Source organism: Xenopus laevis, chromosome 2S, assembly GCF_017654675.1.
Source record: "Xenopus laevis strain J_2021 chromosome 2S, Xenopus_laevis_v10.1, whole genome shotgun sequence".
Lineage (NCBI taxonomy): Eukaryota > Metazoa > Chordata > Amphibia > Anura > Pipidae > Xenopus > Xenopus laevis.
Window position 1 is genome coordinate 130,747,565 of NC_054374.1, and position 19,668 is coordinate 130,767,232.

General features: G+C 39.4%; 1 protein-coding gene across 2 annotated transcripts; it reads right to left on the reverse strand.

The window, feature by feature from the left end:
* Nucleotides 1–507: 507 nt before the first annotated feature.
* On the reverse strand, nucleotides 508–18,339 carry nemp1.S (nuclear envelope integral membrane protein 1 S homeolog). Of its 2 annotated transcripts, XM_041583251.1 has the most exons (10): nucleotides 18,028–18,339; nucleotides 16,111–16,232; nucleotides 15,049–15,268; nucleotides 13,252–13,324; nucleotides 12,173–12,266; nucleotides 11,287–11,401; nucleotides 10,401–10,626; nucleotides 8,106–8,279; nucleotides 1,498–1,624; nucleotides 508–1,041 (listed from the first exon to the last, which is right to left on the reverse strand). In XM_041583251.1, the coding sequence occupies exons 1-10, from the start codon at nucleotides 18,125–18,127 to the stop codon at nucleotides 1,036–1,038; spliced, it is 1,257 nt and encodes a 418-aa protein (XP_041439185.1). In that variant the 5' UTR covers nucleotides 18,128–18,339; the 3' UTR covers nucleotides 508–1,035.
* Between the last annotated feature and the right edge of the window lie 1,329 nt (nucleotides 18,340–19,668).

The window sequence follows — 19,668 nt, forward strand, 5'->3', positions numbered from 1 at the left end:
TGTTTTAAAGGAGCAGGCACCTTCATACTTGAATTTTATCAAGGTATTAATTTTGAGTTGAGATGAGTTAAATGCCCCTGGGAAATTTGAAGAAAGAAGAAACCAGAAGATTCCATAATGTGGATCTTCACACCTTAAAACTACTAGAAAATATTGTAAACATTAAAACCCAATAGGCTGGTGTTGCATCCAATAAGGATTAATTATTTGGATCAAGTACAAGCTACTGTTTTATTATTACAGAGAAAATAGAAATGATTTTTATGAATTTGGATTATTTGATTATAATGGAGTCTATGGGAGACGACCTTTCCAGAATTTAGAGCTTTCTGGATATCTGGTTTGCAGATAACGGATCCCATATGTGTATATTTCAGATAATTAAATATTCATTTTAATATGTCCTGTCTTCTTTTGAGACATTTAACTCAAATGAATACCTTGATAAAAAATTCAAGTATGAAGGCTCCTGCTCATTTTGATATATACAAATGCATATATGCGTGATTCAGAGGATTAAATATTCATTTTAATTTACATTGAAAGTATTATGACAAAACAGGAGATAAAAGCGCTTTTGTTTTTTTTATTTGTTCCTCGTTTTATTGGTACTTAAAAATAAAGATTTTTTTTATACATAGGTACCTTTTTTTTTATATAAAAAAAATAAAAAATAAACCAACAAATTATGTGGAAAAAAGGGACCTGAACCCCAAACGACTGGCAAACAGTTTGTAAGGAGACATGAGGCCAGTTACACTGTGCAGCTGAAATCCTTCTCTAATGATAAATCACAGTAAAGTCACATGCTTCTGGTGGCTTTGTATGAATGTTGATTCAGGCATGTGGATGGTATTGCTGATTGGAAGGTCACAGCCAGATCTTGAGGGCAAATACAGGGGAGTTGCATAGGGCTGCTGTATGTGGCTGGTGGGACAGCACCATGTTCTTTAACACAACCCAGATCTTCTTTACCCATTTTGCATATATACTTCACTTAGGGTGAGGAGTTGAGATGGAGATGTCCTTCTTTATCTAGTTCTGAAATAGTTGTACATCAGAAATATCTTTGGTTTAAAAAACAAAAATCAATGATGGAGGCACCTACAAGCGGTAAAGGGCGGCACAGAAACTGCGAGGGAATTGTTTCCATCTAAAGGGCAGATAACCTTACATTGTGTATGTTCTCATTTATTTTGTGACCGATTGTGAATTTTTATCTTTTTATGTAGCTTTCGACGGGCATTCAAAAGATAGTTTTACCACTCAAGTGTCCTTTAAACACTGATCACATTAATGGCTCTTAGAAACCAGATTAACGGATTGTCAAGCCAAATGATCAGTGATTTATGAGGAACACGTGCTGTATTAGGATCACAGGCCTTAGCAGCATGGCTTTATCCCTTGTTTTCACAGGTGAAGAATTAAAAAAATCTTCATATCCTAAAAGCAAGATCTTGGAACTAGATAAAGTGGCTGTTCAATATCCATTTCTACCTCAATGTCACTGTCCTCTCCAAACAATTCATCTTCCAAGAAAGAACCCCCTAAACCGTACTCGTGCTCATGAACAGATACTTCATTGGGTGTCAGGTGAGATGACCCTTCAACAAAATCAGCAAATCTTAAAGTGATCACAAATGGAGAAAAGAAAAACAGTAAATATAGTTAGTTTCTACAGAAATACATCATTAAAGGAGAAGGAAAGGTTAAAACTAAGTAAGCTTTATCAGGAAGGTCTATATAAATATACCAGTAAACCCTCAAAGTAACGCTGATCTGAGTCCTCTGTCAAAAGAAACACCACATTTCTTTCCTTCTATTGTGTACACATGGGCTTCTGTATCAGACTGAGGCAGGAAGTGATGACACACCAAGCTAATACGGCCGCTGCTATCCTAAACAAACAGAGAAAACGTCTAGAGCCGTTTACTCAGGTATGATAAAGCATTTTACAGAATAAATATAGTGTTTGCGCTTGCACCATTGTGGCTAATCTGTTAAATGGTCTTTTATACTTCAAAAACAGCCTCAATGGCCAAGAGAATCCTCTCTGTTGGATGTTACTTGTCTATATGAGCAAGGCATAGATAGGTTAATTGTACTTCATCCAAGGATACAGTGGATAGAAAAGTTAATGGGGTGTGGAAAGTCCATACAGTGACCATAACAAGCAAATTTCAGGAGCATGCTTAGATGGTAGCATTGGCTTGAGTATTCTACCCAGAATGCCTTATTTTAGTAAACTCATCCACTAGAATATCATGAGATTTCCCTATCTTGTCCCCTGCTGGTGATGTTATTAACTTCCAGAAGGTGGCAGCACTACTGAACAGCAGCTAACACAGAGGTTTGGCTGATTTGAAAATAGCTTAGAAGGGTTGCTAAGCAACCAAGGAATTTCAACTGAGCATGTGCGAGATTTCTGTTTTGGCTGTGAAGATACAGGAGGAGGTAGGAGGAGCCAGTGAAACCCAAGATGCCTGGCTCAGCTAGAACTGCAGTGGAGATATGGGAGATCTTGCAGAAGGTATAAGTAAACTGATGATTTACATTATACAAACAATTCTGTTTTAAAAAACAGGATTTTTAATACTCACCGTTAAATCCACTTCTCTGTAGTCGAAAGAGGGACACAGGGGCGATGGGGTTAAGCTCCACCCTCCAGGAGGCAGGACACTTAATTAATTAAGGGGCGTGCCCTGTTATGCTTATCCCCGCACACTGTGCTCTACCAATTCAGTTTGTCCCAAAGACCTTGTAACCAGAACAGTAGGAACATAATATATAAAACATTTTGGTTAAGCTCGTCTGAATAGGGCGGGAAGCCCGGTGTCTCCCTTTTGACTACAGAGAAACAGATTTAACGGTGAGTATTAAAAATCCTGTTTTCTCTGTCGTCTTAGGGGGACAGAGGGACGATGGGGACTTAAAACGGTCCCAGGCCAACAGGGTGGGAACAAGCTTAATTAGACACAATGGTGTAAAACGGAGTGGGCCCAGATACCCTTGGTTGGTGACTTTACTTTTCTCAATAAGACTTGTTAGATGGTTTCTCTGATCCACCTAGAGATGGAAATCTTGAAAGCTGCCTGACCTCTAAGAGGTACCGCTGTTAAAACATTGCAAACGGCGGAAGACTTCGACCGATCCAGGTACCACCAAAGAGGAAACTACCTTTGGTAAATAGTACTGCCTTATCCTTGTGAAAGACTAGCATGCTGGATCACAGGATAGTGCTCTCAGTTCAGGCACTCTGCTGGTCGATGAGATTTCCCTCAGGAACACCACCTTGCAGGTGAGCCAAGTGTCTGATTGAGTTCAGTGGCTTAATGGTGGGTCCAGTAGAGCCTTGAGTATTAAATAAAGAATCCCAACCAGTGACCGGTGGATGAAATAGGCGGAACTATGTGCGCTACTCCTTGCAGAAATGTAAGTATGGAGTCCTCCGTCGCTAGTCGATGCCAGAGAAGAGTAGATAATGCTGAAACCTGTACTTTCAGGGTTCTGAGTTTTAGACCTAAGTGTAGACAGATCAGCCTCCTTACACCAGTCAATGTATGAGTGACACGCACTGTAATAGGATCTCCATGTTGATTTGCGTGTCTAGAACATATTGCTACAACCTCTTCCATTAGCCCTTGTCTCCGCCAAATGGACAGCCATCCTGTCAAGCGAATAGATTGGAGTTGGGATGCACTATCTGACCTTGAAGATGAAGATCTGGTCTGCATCTGAGATGGTGTATTAATAGGAGTTTTTTCAATAATGGCTCATGGTAATACTCTGATTAAACCCAATAGCTCGTCGCAATACTTTTATAAAGAACTGTATAAATTATAACACAAAGAACTGTTCTACTGTTGAACCCAACGTCGTATGTTGAGCCCAATATAGTGTAAAAAGACAGCTTTATGACTTATAATTGTGTATAACAAAGCTTTGTATGATAGTATACAAGGCAGCCTTATAATCCATAATCCTGTATAATGAAGCGTTGTGCAAGAGAAATCATGGGAAGTAATCAACTCGATGACCTAATACTTGTTTATTATTCTCATATGTATTATGTTTTATGATTTCTGCAGCCCTTATCAGACTTTCCTTTATTGTAGCTAGGGGCACAATATGCTATTCAGCTACCAGTTAGCTAAGATAAGATCTCTGCTTCAGATGTGCTTGTTGGGAGTCTGGCCAGATCCTGATGAGCGCATGCGAAGCAAGATCTGCTATTAACGAAATCATTGTATCTTCTTACTAAAATTACTATATGAGCTCATTGTTTGCTAAACCTATATAACCTGGGGGTCTACATTCGGTCAGTTGAGATCTCACTTGTGGGGTTAACGTGTGCCACCACAGGACCTTCCGTGCACCGTTTGAGGGATTCAATCTGCTGACTGTTCCCGGGATCTCCCAGTCTTGGTTGTAGATTGTCTGCTTCGCTCTTTTACTCATTCGGTAATGTATATCTTCTTCATACTATGTATGTAATAAACCTTTGCTTAAACATAGCCGGTGTGTTTGAATTACTTCCGAGAGACTCATAGAACCCCAATTAAAACAGATGGATTGGTTGTGCTATCGACATGTCTTGCAGACCCAAAAAAAACTCTCGTCCTCCGACTCCAGTATGGACCAACTGTCTATTTTTTCTTAAGGACCAGAGGAAGCATGGGAAGGGGATGTAGGCTAGATCGAATCCCCAGCACTGTGCCATGGCATCAATTCCCATTGCCACTGTGTCCCAATGGTGAGCGAAGACTCTTATAACACTTCTGTTGACTCTGGATGCCATCCGAGCTATCTGTGACTGTTCCCAGAATTCATTAGTTCCCTGAATGCCTCTGGGTGAAAATCCCATTCGCCCTGTCACAGTTGATTTCGGCTGAGGAAGTCTGCATTTGTGTCGGACACTCCTACTGAGCTGTCCTCTGCCCAACTCTGCTAACGCTACTCTGCTTCGTGTTCCCAATTGTCGGTGAATGTAAGCTACTGTGGTCACATTGTCGTAATGGAGACATTCTGGCTTTGCTTGCAACAGATGTTCCCATTGGTTTAATGCTAGTTACGGCTCGTAATTCCAAGATGTTGATCGATAGTTTGGACCCCTCCGGAGACCACCGACCTTGTGCGGATAGGTTGTTCCATGTTACTCCCCAGACTTGCCAGCTGGCATCTGTGAATATACCGTTCGAATTCGGAGTCTCTCAGGACTGCCCTGTGGCCCGATTGTTCGGCGTAAACCCCATCGGAGAGTGTCCCTTGTGAATGAGACAGGTAGATAGAGGTCCCCCTTTCTATATGATCGTATATTCGCCTGAAAAGGCGTAAGCGTTATCTGTGTGAATGGAATCGCTTCTAGGACAGACACCATTAGTCCCAGCACTTTCATTGCTGAGTGAAGTGTTGGCCTCTGATTGGATAGCAGACCTCTGATCTTGTCTTGTTGGTCTCGTGGAAGATGTACCAACTGTGTACTTGTGTTGGTTCTAGCCCTAGAATATCTGGGGTTGGATTGTAGATTGGATCTTTACCATCGATGGGCCACCAGAGTTTCTGAAACATCAAAATTGTTGGTCCAGATCCTTCCTGACCTTGTCATCCAACCTAGCCTTGAGTAGAAGATCTTCTAGGTAGGGGGTGACTGAAATTACTTAGTCGTAAGGTCCCTGTTGTTACCACCATCATTCTGATGACACAAGATGTGCAGATGAAGGCCCAACAGTAATGCTACAATTGATAGTGTTGATTCACAAGGCGAATTGGATGTACCTGTGGTGAGGTGGCCATATTGGAACATGTAGATATGCATCCTAAATGTCTAGCGACACCAAGATCTGTCCCTGTTCCATTCCTTGAATTACCTAACAAGGGTTTCCATTTTGAACCGAATGAACTTGTTCCATTGTTTGAGGTCTAGTACTGGTCTGAAGGAGATACTGGGGTAAACCCCAAGAATGCCTCCAGCTGTGGTACCTGTACAATTGTTCCATCTTGGTGATACAGTCTACAAGGGCTTGTACCTTGTCGGGGTGTGCTGGACATGAAAAAATGTTCCAGGATAGAGATGTGAAGTCTAGATGGCAGTCTTCTGACACGATTTTGTTGACCCATTTATCAGAAGAGTGAATTTCCACCCGCAATTCCAGAGGGGATGCCCCGTCAAGAGGCAGTCTTGTCCGCTGCGGTTTGTTATGGGTCTTATTTGCCTTCTATGGTATGCGGCTTTTATCACTAATCGAAGTGTGAACGATGTGCAGATCTGCTTTTGCGTTCCAGCTTCATGCGATTGCGCAAGATGGCGCCTGCTGCCCGCCCTTCCTGAAGGCAGAGCTCACCTCCAGCCTCTCTCCCTGCCGATTCTAAGGCACACACTACATATGGCTAGAAAACAAAGCGAAAAGGCACATAGACTGCCATAGACATGGGATCCATAAGCAAAAATAAATTTTATTCAAGGATGTTGCATTAAAAACATAGTGCACACAAAAATAGGTTGCAGGCAGGATGAGAGCATGGCCATGCTCTCATCCTGCCTGCAACCTATTTTTGAATAAAATTTATATATTTTTTACTATTTTTGCTTATGGATCCCATGTCTATGGCAGTCTATGTGCCTTTTCGCTTTGTTTTCTGGAATACCACGTGACTGGAGTGGAATGGCTGCCTAATAGATGCAATAGGATCACCACTCTACTCTCCCAAGATTGTCCTTTTCGGCGCACTCTGTTTGTATACTACATATAGCTACCAACTGGCTGGAGAGGAACCTGAAGGCAGCTGTCCAGGAGGGTAAGGGCCAGTAAGAACAAGGAGTTTTCTGGAAGCTGCTGTGCTAAGCCCTTTCCTACTGTGGAGGGAGGGCGAGCGAGAGGGCGGCAATGTCGGACCTCAGACCAACGGCTCAATTAATGCGCAACCAGGGGGTGACACCAAGGGGGCGGGGAATTCTGCAGCAACACTGCTAGAGCCCCATGCCGATACTTATAAGGGGGCTTCCACCGGCCAGACCCTCTGCGTTCTAGTGAGGTGCAGGAACCGTCTGGGTGGTCGGTATAGCCTTCCAGGCTAGAATTTGACCCCGGTGGGCTACTCCATGATGGGGGTTAACTGTGGAGGAGACCGATAACCCTGCTCCTAGTATCACCTTGGGTGTCAGACATAGCTGACCGAAGAATCCTCTACAATCTTAGATAGAGAGCGCTGTCCAACGACCTGGTAGCAGGACACTGGATTGGTAGAGCAAAGTGTGCGGGGTTAAGCCTAACAGGGCACGCCTCTTAATTAATTATCACGTGTCCTGCCTCCTGGAGGGTGGTGCTTAACCCCATCATCCCTCTGTCCCCCTAAGACGACAGAAAAATTGGATTTCTTGAACTTTCACATAGTGTCTTTACTTAGTAAATGATTTTAGTTATGATTGGTGCCCTTTAAAGGGGATCATAAGCAACAACAAAAAAATCCTCTTAAGGCTTGTAATTTGCATAAATTTTCGATTTCAAGTGGTTTCTGAAATATTAGCATAGTTTCAGATAGTTTTATACTTCAAGGCAGGGTTCAGCTCAACAGTTTCTGAAGGCCAAATGTGTCAATGATCCAAGAGGTCTATTAATTATGTACTGCCTTGATTCAGTTTCTGACTTTCAGTGGATCTAAATGCATGTTAGCAGTTCTGTCTCTATATGGAGGGTTGAAAGTCATAAAGGGCACTTAAATAACACTAGGTTCTTTCATTCACAATGTAAAGCAAATGTATATACTGGTAGCATTTTCTTTAAATATACACACACAACACATCTATAAGAATGACTGGTTGGTGCGCCTTTGGTGTTTAAATTTTACTGAAGGGAAGTTTAGAGCGAAATTGTTGAATACAATTTTTTTGGCTTTTAATTCAAGAGTTGGCAGTATGTTTTTTTTGGAAGTATGGCTAAAAGCATAGGTTTTTTTTTTTTTGTTATCTGCTTGCACCAGGTTGGACTGTTTATAAAAAAAAAAAAAAAAAAGCATTGACCATGAAATGTAAATTATTTTCAAATACTAGTTAACATAAATGACTTCCTTAAAACAAGTATGTAATGTATTTTTGAAGCCAAGGTTACCTCTTGGGTGACTGGATGCGAGAAATCATTTTCCATGTTGCAAAATCTGGACTACTGCAATATCCTCGTAACTCCTCCAAAGCTTTTCTGGTTTCAATTTCTCCTTGTTTTCGGTATTCCTCTTCTGTTAGCAGGCGGGGAGGACTTGGCTTAGCTCTCTTACGTTTTATTTTTCTATAAATGGTGATATATAATGGTCATTGTGGGTATTAAAAGTAAATATAATAGAGAGGTAATTAAAAAAAAAGTGAAATTACACTAGAATACGGTGTATTTCCTGTCTTGAAATGCAGCTATTCTACCACACAAGATAATATTTGGTTAGTCTATATGCACAGACTCATAAAACTCACTGCTCACACAGATTTTTAAGACATTTATTTGCAGGCTCCTATACAAAGTTTTAAGTGGAACATTCTCTTTTCCCCTGAAACATTGTATAGAACCCTGCAGATAAATGTTGATGTATTAAAAATCTGTACATTAAGGGGCAGATTTATTAAGGATCGAATTAAAAAATTTAATTTTCAAATTTTTTTTTTTTTTAAAGTCAAAACTCATATTTGAATTGTCAATTATCCAAACGCGATTAGTTTTAATTTTGAGATTTATCACACTCTGGCCCTTTAAAAATTCAAAAAATTCAAATTCTACTAACTGCCATCTAAAACCTGCCGCTTTCGTGTATTTGTCTACGGGAGAGGTCCAGGGACTAATTTGGACATTAGTAGCCTTCCTGACAGTCAAGCTTCTTTTGGAGAAAAAACTCGAATCGAGTTTAGTCTGATTAGATTTGAATTTGAGTTGGTAAAATTTGTGCAAGTTTAAGATATTCAGATTTTGTTATTAAATAACCCCCCAATTGAATTTTGAGTATATTCGAATTTAGTAGAGTTAAAAATAAAACTCACTTAACATGAATTTGAACTGTAATAAATGTGTCTCCCAGTGTTTACAGTGGAACCATGATTCTGCATAGAAGGAATAACCAAACAATTGGCTTGCTGGAAAAAATTCCCAGCACCCTGATATTTAATACAGTGGATGTTGCCAACCACTCATTTAATCATTAGAGTATTTGGTTAGGTCTAAAACATGCAGGTTCACTTGCTCCTCCTACCTATATTTTCCCAGCCAACTGTAGCTCTGAAATCTCGCACATGCTCAGTTGAAATTCCTTGGTTGCTTATCAACCCTTCTAAGCTATTTTTAAATCAGCCAAACCTCTGTGTTAGCTGCTGTTCAGTAGTGCTGCCACCTTCTGGAGTTAGGGTGTGCCCTTAATTTGCATAATAACATCACCAGCAGGGAACAAGAAAAGAAAATCTTGTGATACTTCTAGTGGAGGAGTTTACTAAAACAAGGCATTCTGGGTAGAATACTCAAGGCAGTGCCACAATCTGAGCATGCTCCTGAAATCTGCATATTGTAGTCTCTGTATGGACTCCCTCAGTGAAAGAACCCATTTGGCAAAGTAAGGGATTTTTTTAAAACTTGTTTTTTTTTTCAAAAATCTATATATGTAGTTTGATGAAACGTGTTTAGGTTGTACTGGTCAGATACTGTAGAGCAGTCGTCGACTGTGTAGAGATTTGTTTTGGATTTTATTTTTGCTTTTACATCCCCTTTACCGTTTCCAACTCCAGCTGCAGGATCATGGAGCCAGATTTAAACAGATAAACTGGGATTCTATTTGGAGGATTATTTTGCTGCAGCAGAGTTGGAAAAAGTTTGTATTCAACAATACAAAAACTATAAAATCCACATTCGATTACACAACAACACAGGAACCAGTGCAGTCTGTATATTCTGATTATTAATCAGTCTTGCTGTATCAGCTTCTGGCAGATATATTATTTGACTTGTGCTGTTTTGATCATTTTGACGATCCCCAAGCAGCCCAGACCACACTGAGCATGTGCACAGTCTTGGTCTTGCAAAGATGTTTAACAAAGTTACAAGATGGTGACCCCCTGGGCCATATTTGAAAGCATAAATCATTTGTTTGATTGGGCTTGTGGTGCAGTAAGTTCATGTTTATGTTTAGTATACAAAATACAGCATTTCTAGCCCTATTCTATTTTAGACTTTACTTCCCCTTGAATAAAGTTTTAATATACACCCCAGAGTACTAGTCGGGCAAATACAACATCTGAAGCACTTGCCGAGAAAAAGCTGCAGATGTTCCCAAAGTGACCCTTGTGCCATATTATTCTGCCAATAGAGGAAGTAGGGTTTGTTTAATCATGTACTTTAGTGAACTAAAACACCAAGCAGCAATTTTGAGCAGCTCACCTGTATAGTATGTAAATCCATTGTACTGGATATTCTATCTGTTTGGTACAAAATGCAATGACTACCATGGTCACAGCTATGTGCTGTATTTGCACACTGATGTACATTAGCAGCAGACCAATCAACTGTAGTGTCCAGGTCAAAATGTTGATGCTGCGGTCATTCTCCAAGGGCCCATATTTATAACAAAAAGCAAAACTGACAAATCCAACAATACCAAGATAACCTGAAAAAGAATATAAACATATGATCACAATTTAAATTGGCAAACTACATGATTATAAAGGTCTGTGTCAAATGACTCACCCATAAAAGAGAAATCACTAGGGTTGTCACACGTACCCGACAGCAGGGCTGTTGTTCCGGTTGGGAAAAAAAAAAAAACAACGCACTGGCCCAGGGTACTTCTCAGCCAGCACCATGGAACAAACATATTCTTCTGATTGTTTATTCTTCAATGGCGCCAAGCCAATGAATACACAGTAGTGAAAGTTCTTTTGCTTTAAGTTAGGCTTTTCACTCTACTGCACATGCGTACCCAGTGCAAGGAAGAAGAATCAGGAAGATCGATCCATGCTTCTCATTCAGAGGTACCTAGGCCCAGTGCAGTGCTTTCCACTAGTCTGGGTTATCAGGTTATTATTACTAGGGAGTGCCTTACTTTGACACCCCCACAGTGAATAAACCTTTTCCTTTAACTTTTTTTAATCATTATATATTTAATCATTATATTATATAAGAATAGGCTGTTTTTGAATGTGTGCCAATAGTTAATGGTATGCCACAATAGTACTGCATGCCACAATGAATTTACCATAATGTTTCAAAGCCTGTCCAAAAGTAACTAACTACCCATTATCCTACAATTAACTCTATTCTTACTTACCCAAAAGATACTGCCAGTATTCACTGCAGATAGCCTGTAAATTTTTGAAGACCAGTTGGATTATGTAAATGGAAACAGACCATCCTCCAAGCAGTAATGCAACAAATGGACTTTTCTGAAAAGAGTGAACATTTTATTATTATTTCAGTGCACGGTTACAATATAATCATGCATCAATATAATTTTCCTATAGATATAGGAATGATAAAGTGGCATCATCATACAATCTTAAACGGTGTCATAAGGGTAAAACTCCACGGGCGATTTCGGCGAGATCCGACGCGATGCACAAAAACGCAGGCGTCAAGTCGGATGTGATGGAAATAAGGTAATCAAGACGAACGTCAAATGGTGTCGCGCATTCGTCCGACACGACTGTGATGCAGATGCGGCGTCTGCCTCAGACAGTCGCATTGTGTCCGATAACGATGTGACTTTACCTGATATTTCCATCTCTTACCTTATTTCCGTCTCATCCGACTTGACGCCTGCCCTGCGTGTCGGATCTCGCCGAAATCGCCCATGGAGTTCTACCCTAAGAAGGCAGTGGAACACACGAAGGGAGACAATTCTGCAACCAAACCTGTTGACTCACAGCCTGTGCAACCTGAACCTAATAGGAAAAGGAAGTACGAAACCCCAATAGGAAAAGGAAGTAAAGCTTACAAGTGCCATTCTCAATGTGATGGAATTGCCACTGGAACCCAGAAAATAAAGATTTGTTTTTACTAGAAAATGATGAGCAGCACAGCGAGATAATCAACCATTGTTTTTCTCATACAATATATTAGATTGTATTCTAACATCGCCAGGAACATTTGTGCAGCATACAGCACCACTTTCACATCAATAAAGTCAAGTTTATATAAATTTCTGTAAAGGTTACCTTTGGCATCAGTTTGGAGAGCATGAACACAAGTATCAGCATTGAAGCCAACATTCCTATTGTGATACCTGTGCTGTAGAAGAAGAGTTGGCTTCTGTGAAGAAACATAAATAAACTATTACAACATAATGTAGGACATTTTCTGTAATTCTTTTAAATGTTTTGGAGCTGTATGGCACATTGTTTAGGGGCAATTTCAGTTACTGTGAGAACAACTTCCTGATTTATTATTATTTATAAAGTTAAAATATGTCAGATATAGGGAACTCAGAAATAATATTCGCACACAGAATTGCAAACAGCTGTAAGCAAAACCCACACTAAAAAAAACTGCACACAGTTGCAATTTCTGTGCATTATTGTAACTTTATAATTCAAGCTATTTAACCTTTACCTGCTGTTTAACATTCCTTATTTCTAGACGTATATGTCTAAACGTATGTACATAGATTGATGCATTTATTATTCTTTATTTGCAGTCATTAGCAATTACATTTTTACAGATAACCTTAAAATCAATTACAATTTTAAAGTAATGCAATCTTGGAAGTTGATTATAATCTCATTTTGTTTGAGATGCACCAATACTCCATGCATAGCAAGTACAGTATGTGGTGGTTGGCTTGAGTGCATCCTCTGCTGAAGAGGAATAGAGAGAAATCTGTAGATGGATATGGAAAATAATGCATTCACTGGTACCAACCAAGGAGGGCACTATTTTCAAGATCTCCACCAGAATTGGAGAGAGGGCTTTGTCCAGCTTCCTGAGCAAGAGCAGTCAAGCATGTGTAATTTGAAAAAGTACACTATGCTGAAATGAATGAGGAATGTCTTCAATGTTCAGCTTCCTTTGGCAAGACAAAAGGGACATCATTTTGGAAGTGAGAACCCAGTGAATAAATATTTCTATTTTGTTATGCCTTCAGGTGGCCAGGCTAATATAAAAAAATATTTTCCCTACAAAGTAAAAGTACTGCATAACAATAACATGGCAGAGATATGATGAATGATAATGTATTTTGCCCCAGCAGATAATACCATTTGTTTTCATCAGGATCCACAAAACATTCCAAGCTCACCTGCTCAGTGCGTCACCATAAAAGAATAGCAAAAGGCCACATAAGAACAGAAAGCACAGTCTGGGATCAAATCCTGCAAAACATACAAGAAAAGCAGACTTGTTTTCAGAAGATGCAACATGGGAAGAATGATATTCCAGTTGCCTATAAACTTCCAAATCCTTTTTTAAGGCTTCCCCTTCCAGGGAAGGATTTGCTAAACAGAGAAAATGCTTTTTGTGCTTAGTTAAGGTAGGAAGAGGTGGGAGGAAGGTCTCTCTGAGGAAGAGGGGAGAAACATAGGGGTGGAGTTAGAGATCGCCACAGTCTGCAGAGTTAAATACCGCCTCTCTCCATTCATTTCTATGGGATTTTTAAAGGCGTATTTATCAAAGGGTGATAGTGAAAGTTCACCATTTGACCATTTCACTCTGCGGACTGTTTAGATCTCTAACTTAACTCTTTGATAAATCTACCCCTAAGTGCATTTGAGTAATCCCCAGATTTGATAAATAGAATAGAGGGGTGACCCCAAACATTTGTATTTGGCTGGCTGGTAGTTCACAAAGGCCCAATATATTTAGGGAATTCACAAAGTATGCAGGAAGTGCAGAGAAGGCAGGAGTTATTTTAATGATCTATGTTTTATTGCAATGCTGGAGGGAACCTGCAATTCAATAAATTGCCTTAATATTAAAGAAAGAGTTTTCTTTGGATCCAGCAGACTTGCAAGATATATATATATATATATATATATACATATGATTTAAACTGCTGCTATTTAATATAAATAAATGCCATTTTAATTTTATCCATAGTAGAAGCTCAGAATTTAACATTATGTTTATGGACTAAATTAAACAGTTCATTTTCATTGGACACACAATAAGCAACTTTAGAAAGTAATTCCAATGAGGGTGGTAGATATATCATCATAGAATTTGACTGCAATTTCAGAAGCTTCATCCACACATTTACAGAGCATGAAAAATGCAAACCACAGCTTCATCATTCCATTTAACTATTTAACTTAACCCACCACACTCTAAGCAGCAAATGGTCACCATAACACAAATAATTCAATTGTTTGTCGGGTGGTCCCTCACTCCAAAAGCATCAAGGCTCTATCAAACAGAGTCAGTGGCACCGTCCAAGCCACGCAATATCCAAGGTATAAGCAAAGTTCACTCTGGAGAGCCAAATTAGATTCAGTGTACTTTATTCAAACACAACATGTTTCGGACAGACATGTCCTTCATCAGGTGCACCTGATGAAGGACATGTCTGTCCGAAACATGTTGTGTTTGAATAAAGTACACTGAATCTAATTTGGCTCTCCAGAGTGAACTTTGCTTATACCTTGGTCACCATAACACATCATTTCTAACCAAGTCGACATACATTCAAGTTTAGTCCAAATGTCTTGTAGCAAAAATGAAAAGAGATGCACAAAATCCACTCTTTTTTTCCAGCTGAATCCTTAATGAAAGATTTGTCCCAAAAAAGAACCAAATGATAATTTGTATATGTAAATTAGGACTGGGAAAGATTAAAAAAATGTCTAACTTCCATGTGTGATGAAAAGTCCCGTGATTTTTAGAATTCGGATTTGGTTTGGCCAGGAACTCTGATTTATCTGAATCCGAGTCCCAAACTGAATCCTGTGCATCCCTAAAAATTATTTTTAAAAATGAATCCTTCATAACACTGCTACACATCAAATGAAGTGTTCTAAAGAAGGATTCTAGTTTTAAACCGGTTATCAATTTATTGTTCAGTAGACACTGCAGTCCGCCTAATGCCTGTAGTAGAACTCACCTCGAGAAAGCGCAACACTGTAGTAAGTGTCAGTGTCTATTACATGCACTTTAATACAAGTTTTGTTGCTGTAGAGATCCACATATATGAATGTATCATTTAGTTTTTCCTTGAGAAAAGATGAGAAAAGGTCAAACATGTTGAAAGTTTCCATTTCCTTTAGCTTCTCTTCATTTTCCACTTGGGTCACTCTTATCATTTTAGTGCTGTTAACACGAATCTACACGAAGAACAAAAAAAAAAAAAATCAAACATTCAGTAATAAAAAAAACAATATCATAAGGTGAAAAAACAGTGGTGGTCAAAGTGCCCTGTTTGACAGTCAGTGATTCTAGTGATTTATTTTCTCAAGCATTTCTTTGTACCCCAGTGAACACGCAGATGTGGATTTTTAAAAGAAATGTATTTTCAATAATTTTTAGTAGTATTTGGTTTTTTTTTAACTTGGTGAAACAGATAGGTTGTGGGGGTTACAATTATGACTTTTCTGTGCGTTTTGGGCTAACATTATGCTTGCTCTAGGTTTGTTGAAAATCCTTGTTTGCATTGCTGTGGGTTCTTGATCTAAATAAGTCAGATTTCACCAAAAACAGCACAAGTTTGTTATTCACAACTTTATGGGGCGTGAGACTCAAAATAGTTTATGATTTCATGCATATAAAAATATATTTTTATATTATGAAGTACCCAACATTTCAAAAGAAAATGTATTTAGAGGCATACATCTTGTGGAATTTGGAATCAGTTACATCTGCATTGCTGATGCTGTCTAGACAAACCTAAAAATTCCCTTCAGTAAATGCCCCTGAACAGGAATAGTACAAAATAATGAAATACTAATAGTAAAAAAATACATAAAAAAAGAGACAGCCAAAAGAAAAGGTTTGCTTTTAAACAGGTGACCAGGAAATTATACCTGCCAATTGGTTGCTATGGGTTACTGCTCCTGGGCAAACCGTGTACCATTTATTACATAACTCCCTAAGTGCTTGAAATTAAATATTTTTGAAGAATATCCCGTCATAAATGACACACCCTTGTATTTATTAGTTGCAACATTACCTGTATCTTAGTCCAAACGTCACTCCATTTTGGTTCATATGTTCTCTGGTAGCAGAAATTTTTAGACTCATTGTACCGGACCACTTTACCTTCATAGAGTTTAATCACATGTGGTTCCTTTCCTTGGGATGAATTAAAAAAAAATTAAATTCTGATTCCTAGCTTTTGTAAAACCATAAGCCAAATTTGGTGAGGCTTAATTCATTGCTTCCACTTGGCAACAGGCCCTTTCCATCAAAAATAATGGTAAATGTATTCAAATGGCCCACAATAAACACTGTTTATCAAGATGCACCTCTTGGCAAAATACCTTAAATCCTAATACGCTGAGAATCAAAACATACTGTTCTAGTGCAACAGTCTCACTTACATATTCTGTGAATCAGTGGTTCAGATAAGTTGCAATGCAGCGGACAGAGAACAATGGCAAAATGTATATTAGGAGGTGCATCTACAAATAGAATACAAACTAACAAATTATATAAAGGATTTGCTCATAGGTTGTAGGACATCTTTACCCCAAACAATACAAGTCTCTATAAAAGTATATTGCATAAAACAGCTTATATGTAAAACCGTGCTTTATGTAAATAAACCATTTTCATTTTAATATACTTTCTTAGTAGTATGTGCCATTGGGTAATCCTAAATAGAAATTTGCCATTTTAAGAAATAAGGGCCATCCCCTGAGATCCTAAAATCCATGGTGCACACAAACAACCCATACATGTTAGGTCCCAAGAGCCATTTTTTTGACAAAGAGCGGTCTTTTGCTTTCACTCTTCTTCCTGTTACAGTTATAGCTGCAGTATTTCTGGTCAGGTGATCTCTGAGGCAGCACACAGATCCTCACAAAATGGAGGCTCAAGGCAAGAGATGTAAAGGAGCACTATTTACTCAAATATATATTCCAGTTTGGTAAGATTCTTTAATATGAAACTTAATACGATGTAAACTAGTGATGTGCGGGCTTGCCCGATAGCCGCAGGACCTCGGACTCCTCTTCGCGGGTGGCGGGTAGGTGCAGGTTGAGCCCTTTTCCTGCTCTCCCCGCCCGCCATCTTTAAATGCCAGCTATTGCACTCAATGCACTAGCTATGCTGCCCCCCTTCAACACTGATTTTTAAGCACGGAGAGGGGCGACATTTGCAGCAGCAGCCCCGGAATCACATAGGTTTCTATGGGGGAAAAACAACCCTCTCCTTTTTAGTGGGTTGTGGGCAGAACTCGGTCCTCTGTGGCACCCACAGCAAGTTCAAGTTCCTCATCTTATTGACGGGTATCCATCAATTTACATAGTCCCATCTTCCCACTCCCTCTGGTGACAGATTGGGAAGGTTTGGGAGCAGTTATATAAAAGGTGATATGCCGTGTAGATTTAGTTCTGGTTGTCAAATTAGAAAATATTCCATTTACCACCAGTCTTTGTAATCTATCCTTCAGGCAGTCCTCTGTGCAAGTACAAATATGTTCCAAGTCAATAATCAGTAACCTTGCGCGTGGATGTGTATCAAATGCTTTAGCAAAGTAGATCAAGTCCACTGCCAAGCCAATGTCTAGGTTTCAGCTCACCTCCTCTTTGAAGGCGGGCTTTATAAATAACGGCACCACGTAAGCCATTTGCCATTCTCTGTGCACAATGCAACAGCAGACATGCATATGGAATTTTACTTGGGTGTATAAATGCTACACTTTGTAACATTGCCAATATCTTTTTAAAACATTGTGTGTCCAGAAGAAAATTAAATTTTTTTTGGCCTGTAAAGAGGAGATACAGTTGTGGTCAAGGAAAGAAGGGTTCAGCTCCCCAGTGTAAAAACAGAGAAAAGCTGTAAACTAGGCCCATAACATGCTCATATGCCATCAGCTATGGGAAACTTAAAAATAAAAACAGACTGCCAGTTTAATTTAAATTACCTGAGGCCAATGTACATAATGACGGCAGCGGTAATAAGAGCAAGGTGAGCAGAGCTCCCCAACTAACTCTACAGCCTCCTCCTTCCACGTCTCCCGCCATAATCCAGACTTGAATCGAGCGTAAAATCGAGGCTTGGAACGCAAGCAACTTGCAGTCACCAAGGCCGATACACTAAATCAATGGGAAGACTCCGCCCAGCCGCTCTATGCTACCTCCTCTCTATACTCTTCGCTCCCTCAATTCTCCAGCTATCTCGGAAGTGGCGTTACCGCTTCTAAAGGCTTCCTGAACTGCTTCTCCAATACTTACAGGACGGTGATAGTGACGTCGACAGCGTACAACCACAATTTCACGTTCTTTCTCTACGTCCTACGGCGTAGTCATCCATTTAGAACGTTATCAAACGTCTTGAAATCATTACAGTTGGGGTGCGGGGAAACAATTGCTGCTAAATTCATTATTACACAGAGGAATTAACTGAAACGGGCATGTCTGTGCAAACAATAAAACAACAGAAAGCGATTCTTTCCCATTATGAAAAGGAATTCAGTTGATATCTATTTTTAAAGGGATAATGTCATGGGAATAGTTTATATTTTTTTTTTTTAAATGCATTAGTTAAAAGCATACCTCCCAACTGTCCCTTTTTCGGAGGGACAGTCCCTCTTTTGACAGCTCAACCTGCAGTCCCTCATTTGTACTGGAAAGTCCCTATTTTCTCTGCACTGAACAGCCAGAAAAAGAAACAGTTTCTCACTTAATTGGCTTTTAGCAGAGAGCACAGGACAGCTAACAGGTGCAAATAAGATACTTTGTAACAATTTTCAGACACAAAAAAACAGTTTAGATAAGGAGAAATATTTTCAGACTTTCGTAACCTGCCAAATTTTGTAAAATTAACATGGTAATTAGGGGGTGCGGCCACAGAAAGGGGCATGGTCAAAAAATTTGCTGCTCTACATACAAAAAAAATTGTTGTCCCTCTTTTTACTTCCAAAATGTTGGGAGGTATGGTTAAAAGAGCTGCTCCAGCAGACTTCTGCACTGAAATCCGTTTTTTAAAAGTGCAAACAGATTTTTTTATATTTGATTTTGAAATCTGACATGGGGCTAGTCATATTGTCAGTTTCCCATGTGCCCCCACTCATGTGACTTGTGCTCTCGGCCATTCTTTACTGCTCATACCTCCTAACTGTCCCATTTTTAGAGGACAAAAAGGGTGGTTCTGGGTGCACTCCTAAGGCCATATAAAAACATATTTAAGTACAATAATCCCCTGTCTAAATAATTCTATGAATATGCAAGTGCATGTGTTTAAAAAAGAAAAACAGGGTTTTTTTTTTTTAGCAAAGTGGGCGTTGGTTTGGGCAGTCTTTCTTTTAAAAGCCGCATATGCAGGTGGCGGGGGAGGATCTAGTCCACAGATTGAAATCAAGCCTCAGGAGATTTTTACTCTGCTGTAATGCTGTTAAGAGAGGTATAGGACCTTTTATATTTTGATTACAGGTAAACAAGTTAGGGACCACCATATGGGGTTTACCTTGACGTGGTATGGTGGCTTATCAACTTTATGATCATAACTTTGTAACAAAAAACCCTGTTTTTCTTTTTTTAAATACATGCAGGTTACTGGATAACAT